The following is a 9,483-nucleotide window of genomic DNA, read 5'->3' as shown; positions in this document are numbered from 1 at the left end:
CAGTGGCTCGAACAGGTTGGTCCAGAATTTTACCGTGCTGGTTCCGAGATGGCGTAAGGCAGTTGAGAGGGATGGAAATTATGTGGAGAAATGAAAATAATGTTCCTAAAGGATGTATCTACACACTGTAAAACTTTGAAACAGGTAGAATAAAATATGGATTTAAAAAAAAAATAGTGTGCATTTCTTTTGGAGTGCCCCTCGTAGAAATCGTTGGTAAAGATTAATGTATTGTTCTTAAATGGTAGTACAGGAGTCTTCATAGTCAGGAGGAATATAATTACAAACAGAGAAGTATAGAGGCATCACATGCACCCTAATTTAACTAAGCGCCTTGTTAGAGGTTGCTTCCTATCAGCTGAAGGCTGTACTACTTTCCTACTTGACGTCCCGAGCAAGAGTGGCCAAGCGCACGCTAGAGACTTGTTACAAGAAGCGGTTGGAGTCGACTCGCGGGTTCAGCGATACCAGTACGGACCGCGGTCGATACCTGCAACCTGTAACAAGTGTGTTATCGATCGTTGATACCACAGGGACTAACTGCCAAGTGCAAATATGAATGGAAGTCTTTCGACGTCAACCGCTACTAGCAAGGAGGGAATGGGCAGAATATGTCAAGAAACACCGTAAGTAACTTGCACACCAACTTTATAAACAAAGCGCTCTTCTTAAAATAAAATAATAAAAGATGTACAAACGTATGTATACAGTTTGCAGTACAATCATGGAAGATGCTATATATAAAGCATTCTCTTTAATTAAATTGCAGTCAGCTCAAGACTATTAACCAATAGTAACAGAAAAAGCAGCGCCTGCCGCATCACAGAAGCACGCGGGAGCACTCTGATACACGCGGCACGGGCTGGTTGTGTATTCCCATCGATGTGCTGGCGGCACCGTCTCAGGCTGAGGTACCCCAATCTGGATCATCTGTGGTGCAACAGGGTCTCCGGATGCTGCTCCTTCTCTCTGCACAAACGCCTCTCCTTGGCTACGCACCCGTCAGAAGGTTTTCTTAAACGGTCTGGACTATTATCTTTGCCTTCCAGTTTTGTTGTTTTTTTCGAGGTTTCATCTACATCTCTTCAGCGGCACACACGTGAAAGCAAGCCCCACACCTGAAAAACATCAGTCTTAAGAACACAGTCTCAAGACAGTGAAAGTGTAACAATACATATAACTGTTTTGTACTGTTGGTAGTGCTGTTATGTACGAGGCGTGTGTTTTTTTTAAGTAAGTGCCGTTTTGAAATTAATAAAAGAGGTGCTAAGATATCTCAATGGCAACGGCTTTGCCGCAGTGGATACACCGGTTCTCGTCAGATCACCGAAGTTAAGCGCTGTCGGGCGTGGCCGGAATTTGGTTTGGTGACCATCCAGGGTGCCATGCGCTGTTGCCATTGTACGGGATGCACTCAGCCTCGTGATGCCAATTGAGGAGCTACTCGACCGAATAGTAGCGGCTCCGGTCAAAGAAAACCATCGTAACGACCGGGAGAGCGGTGTGCTGACCACACGCCCCTCCTATGCGCATCCTCAGTGAGGATGACACGGCGGTCGGATGTTCCCGATGGGCCACTTGTGGCCTCAAGACGGAGTGCATTGCAATAAGATATCTCAATAATTTTATTTTTACATGAAAGCCTGTACCTTAATCTACGCGCTGACGCCATTACAGTCTGATTCTTCCTTGTTTACGTTGTGTACTGAGTGTTTAAGATGCCTCCGATAATCGTGAGTTCCGCCGACTGTGAAGTATGGGCTGTTATAAGATTTCTTAGTGCTAAAGGCCTAAAAGCGATCGATATTCATCGTGAGATCTGTGCAGTTTACGGAGAAAACTTTATGAGTGATGGAATGGTAAGAAAGTGGGTGACAGCATTTAAAGATGGCTGCACGAATGTGCATGATGAACAACGGAGTGGGCGTCATTCGGTCGTTAATGGAAGTTTGGTGCAGGAAGTGGACAATAAGGAAAGAAAACAGACGCCTTACGATTTCCTCCTTGCGGGATGACTTTCCTAAGGTTTCTCGTAGTGTTTTGTATGGCATTGTGACCGAGCACCTGAATTACCGAAAATTGTGCGCACGTTGGGTGCATTGACTTTCATTGAGCGGTACCACAACGACTGTGATGATTTGTTAAGCCAAATTGTTACGGGCGATGAAATATGGGTGGCCTACGTCACACCAGAATTAAAGCAACAGTCCATAGAAGTTGAGCAAGGGCATCGTTTTGCTGCAAGACAATGCCCGTCCGCATGTGGCGAATCAGACCAAAGATCTCATCACATCTTTTCGATGGGAAACTCTGGATCATCCTCCGTACAGCCCCGATCTTGGGCCCAGTGACTACCATCTGTTCCTGCACTTGAAGAAACACCTCGGCGGTCTGCGTCTTCAAGACGATGACGAAGTCAAAACAGTGATGATACAGTGGTTAACAAGTCAGGCGTCAGACTTCTATGAGGAGGGTATTCAAAAACTGGTACAACATTATGACAAGTGCCTCAATATTGACGGAAATTATGTAGAAAAGTAGATTAATGTACAGGCTTTCAAGTAAAAATAAAATTAATGAGATATCTTAGAACGTCTTTCTTTTAATTTCAAAACGGTACTTACTTTAAAAAAAGCCTAGTACGAACATGCTCTTAAAATAACGCCCTATTCTTACAGCCCTCAGATAAATGTTTTCGATTAATAAACTGCGATAGTACCAGTTAATTAAATTTCATAATAATTCTCAAATACACACTAAGAAAACAAAAAACCAACACACCAACAATGGATTAGACTAATAGGACGGAAATCGGTAGATGTGACGTACATGGACAGACAAGCAAATGGTTACAATTTCAGCAAAATTGGATGGTTTATTCAAGGGAAAGAGCTTCACAAACTGAGCAAGTCAATAACGCGTTGTCCACATTGGCCCTTATGGAGGGGCACTGATTAATAGATTTCTTGGGTGTCCTCATGAGGGATATCGTGCCAAATTCTGCCCGACTGGTGCGTTATATCGTCAGAATCCCTCGAGGGTGCTGCCCATAAAGCTCCGAACGCTCTCAGTTTGAGAGAAAGCCGGAGACTTTGCCGGTCTACAGATAGAATCTCGCAAGGACGAAGCCCACCGCCGTGTGTGGGCGGGCATTCGACTTGCCACGAAGAACAGCAAAACCATGCGAAAAATATCTTCAACGTACCTGTGTGCTGGAAAGGTGCTGCACATGTCGACTAAAGGGGTCTTGCTATGAAAAGAAATGGCACCTCACCATGGTGGGCGACAGTCATTTTGGTGTCCTACCACTGTCCTGGGCGTCTCCAGAAACGTCTTCGTCATGGAATCTCATTGACTGGAGTAAAATTGTCTTAAGTGCATCGAACTGAGTCCCAATGACCAACAAAAGTATTGCAACAGCATTTTCTAGCCAATAGCAGAGTGTTCATGAAAAATTGTTCCCCTTTATTCGGCGATTTAAAGTAATATTTAAAACTGAGACGAAAAGGGTTTCAGCCACTGGTAAGTGATTGGAACTGTTATTTTTCTCGTGTCCGGATATATGACTGAAATCGCACATGCACTTTGTTTTTTTGCAGGGCGGCCAAAACTATTAATGTTACTCTTACTGTTACTATTATTATTATTATTATTATTATTATTATTATTATTATTATGAATTATAAGCCACATAAGCCCTTTGTAGGTGATGTGACAGCGTTTTGCCAGGCTTGTCTGTTGTTCCTATACTCACTAAAACCAGCAATTTTCAAAAATATTACGTCCTTCACGATATTATTAAAAATGAGGATTTTTAATCACAATCTTGAAGATTCTGTCACCTTATAATATCATTGCATGAACAGTCCCCTCAGTCCTTCTTGCTTTTATGTTTACTGTAATGTCAGGTTCTTTAAATACGTCAGATGCCTTTTTAGAATGTTTCATCCTCCACTGGCATGGCCTTTCACTGCTCCAAAAATTTTGAGCACCATTTTCTTCTCGCATATCCCTTATATCCCAGACTTCATACGCACTTGTTTAAATTGGCGTATAAGTGACCGATAGAAGCCCGTTTCAATTTTCACATACCTATGTTTGCTCCTGACGGCATAGCAGAAGGCATAAAACTTTTCATTTACTTTTTGAATCCTAATTTTAGTCTTAACTTTTACATTATAAGTCGTTAGTTTGGAAACTCCCGGTTCCCAGGTGTTAAATATCATTTACTAGTTCAAATATTTCGTTTCAGACTTTTAACGATATCATTATCTTTGATAATATAAATGAGCAAATTTTTTTCTGGGGGGGGGGTCGATATTTTATTATAATCTAGAAACCTAGGAACTGCTAAATACACTTAAGAAAAAATAGAACACCCTGAACGACGTTCATATTCACAGGACATGTTCATTAGTATGTTCTGCAGAAATGGTTAGCATTTCAGTCACCTCAGTTCAGTATGTGTCCTGTTGCCTAGTAGGCACAGGCTCTGCCATGCTCCCTGATAACTTGTTCCATGCATGGTGGCACCGACGTGCATAAGCCGCGAATTGCGTCGTGTGATACAGCCATCCATGCCGCACTTACCTGGTTTCGAATTTCATCTGTGGAGGTTGGCGTTGGGTCACAGAGCTGCACCCGTCGTTTCACCATATCCCAAAGATTTTTTCGATTGGCGACACGTCTGGTGATTTGGCGGACCAGGGCAAAAAGTTGACGTCCTGTGACACCAAGAGGGCACGTGTTCGTGCAGCGACGTGTATTCGTGCGTTGTCTTGCTGAAAAATGGCGTCTGGGGTGTTGAGCCGAAATGTTATGGCTACGGGTCGCAGGGAGTCCTTTATGTAGCTCACACTGATCGCAGTGTTCTGGCCAAGCACCAACTGTGATTTGTGGTTTACATTATATCGTACCACACCATAAGGCCTGGAGTTGTCGCTGTATACTTACTTCTCCTCGGCTCTACAGCCCTTGAAGGGCCTTGGCCTGCGTCCCAGTATCCTGCCATTCAATCCGATCCGTGACTTTGCGTCTCCATCCTCTGACACCCAGCTTTTTCACGTCTTCTTCAATTCCATCCACCCATCTCTTTCTGGGGCGCCCCTCCGCCGTCTGCCTCCAGCCTTGCCATCAAAAATCCTCCTACATGCTCTGTCTTCTTCCATTCCGACCACGTGTCCTGACCACCGCAATCTTCTTATTTTAATGGTAGAGACAATGTCAGGTTCTTCAAAAAGGTGTTGTAGTTCTGTATTCGTACGAATGCGCCGACCTTCTTGCTCATATAATGGGCCATATATTTTACGTAGCACCTTTCTCTCCCATATGCTAAGGATCCTTTCCTCATTCACAGACATGGTCCACGTTTCGACACCATATATTAACAACTGGTCTTATAATTGTTTTGTAAATGATGATTTTGGATTTTCGTGATAGAAGCGAACTCCTAAGCATGGGTAATGCGGCAAAGTAGCATCTGTTACCTGCTGCTACTCTGGCTTTCACCTCACTGCCAACGTCATTTGTCTCAGTGATAGTCGACTCAAGGTACTTGAAGTCTCTCACCCTTTCAAACTCCAACTCCCTGTCGGCTATCCTGAGATTTGTGAGGTATTGTTGGTTGGTCATTGCCATATACGTGGTCTTTTCGATGTTGGCCAAGTCAGGCCAAGTTCCCTTGCACCTTTCTCCAGTTGTTGATAGGCTTCGCCTAGCACAGCAGTGTTTCATGCGATTAATGACACATCGTCAGCACAGGTTAGGTACTGTAGTGAACGATTTAAGAAGATTCCTCCTTTATTGAACTCTGTCTGACTTATGACTTTTTCTAGGCAAAAGTTGAATAGCAATGAGGAGATATTGTCACTTCCACTTCTCTGGAGATTTCGCCCTGTATTTTTACTTTACAGTTGGTTTCGCTGAGGGTCATCATAGAAAGTTTAATGAGCTTCTTAGGTATTCCTCTTCCATTAAATTCTTCAATGCCTCTCTTGAGATGCTATCATAGGCTTGTTTAAAGTCGATATAAAGCTCGTGTATGTTAATTTGATGTTCGTAACAGTTTTCAAGTAGTATTCACAAAGTGAATATCTGATCGGTTGTTGACCTATTTCTTATAAAGTCACTCTGATAGTCTCCAACTCTCTCTTCCACATATGGAGTAAGCCTGCTGGTTAGAATCTTGGAGAAAACTTTATATGTATTATTTAGTAGGGAGCTTCCTCGATAGTTCTGGCAGTTTAATTTATCTCCTTTTATATGTATGGGGCACATTATAGCTCTTTTCCACTCCTTTGGCGTGCTCCCCTCTTGCCAGATATTCAGTATTATTTTATGAATTGTTTTCCACAGCGTTTCTCCACCATATTTGAGACGTTCGGCATGGACCTGATCTTCTCCAGGTGCCTTATTGTTGGCGCTGCATGTCTTGTGCGGATGCAGTCACTGTGATGGCGCTCCCCCTGTCTGCAGCGAACCAAAGTGCAGCCATCATTTGCAAACAACCAAAACCTGGATTTATCCGAAAACACTATCTGAAGCCATTCCTGTCCCTAGTGATGTCGTTCCACACACCACTGCCGTCTTTCATGTTTCTGCACATAGGTCAAAATGAACGAACCGCGTATAACCCATGCTGTAATAAACAGCGATGAACTGTCACCCTAATAGCGCACGATGTGTTCGACTGCTGCCCCAGATCCGAGGAGGGCACAGATCGGTCCTGCAACGCCATTTGGATGAGGTGTCGATCTTCTTAGAGGGTGGTCCGGGTGGTGAGACTTGACCCATCTCGTCGTGTTCTACGGCCATCTGTGAACCATTCTGCCTACACCCGTTGCACTGCCGAAACACTTCGTCCCACACTACAGAAATTTCCCAGCTGGATGCATCACATTCTTTCATGCCAACAATGCGCCCTCTTTCAGACTCATTGATTTGGCGGTACGGTTCGCGCATACGCCTGCGAGGCATCCTTCACGTCTGCTCAAATCACACCCATCCATTGCCTACGGTACACAGCGACAAGGAGAGCCAGGGGCAGATTTTGCCAGTAGGTGGCGTTGCGCCGCGATATCGATGTTGACTTTGAACTCGCGGGCCGTCATGGTTCAAATGCTAATCATTACTGCAGGACATATTAATGTACATTCCTGTGAATATGAACGTCCTAGCTCTAATCGTTCAAAGTGTTGCATACCTTCCACCCCAATGTAGGAGTGTCCAAAGGCTCAGACCTCTCCCCTCTCCTTTTCCTTTTAAACACGGCCAATATGCTCAAACCTCCTACGTTCCAGAAATCCCAACTATACGTTCAAATTCACCTCCTGGTATAACCAATGGCTCCGTAAAATTCACCGCTCCAAAACCCAGGTAGTAATTATAGTATGCATTACCTGCACCTTCTGTCTCCACGACTTAACCATTTATGACCATTGCATCCAGCTAACGAGCACGCTAAATTACTTTGGACCAACTGTTGACAGCCACCTAACGTGGAAAACTCACCTACTAACCACCGAACAGAAATCCCTCAGCAGACTAAAACAGATAACTGCCCAGCAATGTCCTTCCCATGTACGCTTCCCAGATCTGCCCCATCTTTTTCTATGCAAATGTTGTATGGATCTCCATCCCTCTTAACTTCTACAAGTCCCTACAGATCCTCAAACACCATGCATTATGACTCTTTCCACATCCGCTTTCCTTTGCCCACAAGGATACTTTATCAGCTTATCAGATTCCTTCCTCTCCTCACTCACACTGAACACCTCTGAATAATCTACACCACCTGTGAACTCGTCTCCAACAACCTTATTGTGTCCCCTCTCCTTTCCAGCCTCAGTGTCCTGCCACACCTCTACCTACACACCGCACCAACCCTTCATCTGCACACCCTCCACATCCTCTCCCGCATAAATTTCACCGCTCTCTCTTCCAGACCACGAAATCTGCCTATCCTACCAGCTCTGAATCCATCCTACCCTGTCTGCCCCGTCCCTCATAAAAACTCTCTCCTCCTCCTTTCCCACTACCACACCTCTTATTTTCCCCCTTCCTTGTAACCCCCACCCCCTTTTACTCTCCAATCTATAGCTCTTCAATACCAGTTGCCCCTCACTCCCTGCCTACTCCACCCCCCCCCACCCCCCACCCCCCTCAATGCCATCCCTGTCGTTTCACTACCTCTTACATTCTCCATCCTCATCATCATCGTGCTCTTATCTCTCTCCATCGCCAGCCTTCTTTTCATCCAACATCCACCATCCCAGGGCAAGTCCTTTCCCAGTTTTAGTGACAGTGCATGGCGCCCCTTTTTTAATGGACAGTGTATCTTCTGTTGTGTGCAGTGTTTTTTAAGTATTGTTTCAAGTGTTTAGAGTTCTTCAAGTGTTTTTAACTGTGCTGTCTGTCCACATTTTTATCAGTGCTTTTAAACAATTCATGAACCGTTATATTATTTATATTTCACCCATTCACATCACCTTTTCGAATTATTTTCAATTCATAGCACTTTTTTTTTGTCATCAGTCTGCTGACTGGTGTGATGCGGCCCACCACGAATTCCTTTCCTGTGCTAACCTCTTCATCTCAGAGTAGCATTTGCAACCTACGTCCTCAATTATTTGCTTGACGTATTCCAATGTCTGTCTTCCTCTACAGTTTTTGCTCTCTTCAGCTCCCTCTAGTACCATGGAAGTCATTCCCTCATGTCTTAGCAGATGTCCTATCATCCTGTCCCTTCTGCTTGTCAGTATTTTCCACATATTCCTTTCCTATCCGATTCTGCGTAGAACCTCCTCATTCCTTACCTTATCAGTCCACCTAATTTTCAACATTCGTCTATAGCACCACATCTCAAATGCTTCGATTTTCTTCTGTACCGGTTTTACCACAGTCCATGTTTCACTACCATACAATGCTGTACTCCAGACGTACATCCTCAGAAATTTCTTCCTCATAACAAGGGCGGTATTTGATATTAGTAGACTTCTCTTGGCCAGAAATGCCTTTTTTGCCATAGCGAGTCTGCTTTTGACGTCTTCCTTCCTCCGTCCGTCATTGGTTATTTTACTACCTAGGTAGTAGAATTCCTTAACTTCATTGACTTCGTGACCATCAATCATGATGTTAAGTTTCTCGCTGTTCTCATTTCTACTACTTCTCATTACCTTCGTCTTTCTCCGATGTACTCTCAAACCATACTGAGTACTCATTAGACTGTTCATTCCGTTCAGCAGATCATTTAATTCTTGTCCACTTTCACTCAGGATAGCAATCTCATCAGCGAATCGTATCATTGATATCCTTTCACCTTGTATTTTAATTCCACTCCTGAACCTTTCTTTTATTTCCATCATTGCTTCCTCGATGTACACATTGAAGAGTAGGGGCGAAAGGCTACAGCCTTGTCTTACACCCTTCTTAATACGAGCACTTCGTACTTGATTGTCCACTCTTATTATTCCGTCTTGGTTGTTG

At 44.0% G+C, this 9,483-nt stretch overlaps 1 protein-coding gene across 1 annotated transcript in view; it reads right to left on the bottom strand.

The window, feature by feature from the left end:
• Positions 1 to 667: 667 nt before the first annotated feature.
• Positions 668 to 9,483, bottom strand: part of LOC126291864 (uncharacterized) — a 54,275-nt gene continuing 45,459 nt past the window's right edge. Inside the window, exon 6 of the mRNA XM_049985586.1 lies at positions 668 to 1,118. Coding sequence (XP_049841543.1) covers positions 1,086 to 1,118 — 33 coding nt within the window. The 3' untranslated portion in view covers positions 668 to 1,085. The remainder of the gene's footprint in view (positions 1,119 to 9,483) is intronic.

This window comes from Schistocerca gregaria, chromosome 9, assembly GCF_023897955.1.
Source record: "Schistocerca gregaria isolate iqSchGreg1 chromosome 9, iqSchGreg1.2, whole genome shotgun sequence".
Classification (NCBI taxonomy): domain Eukaryota; kingdom Metazoa; phylum Arthropoda; class Insecta; order Orthoptera; family Acrididae; genus Schistocerca; species Schistocerca gregaria.
Note: the sequence above shows the minus strand (reverse complement) of the source record. Positions and strands in the feature narration are given on the sequence as shown.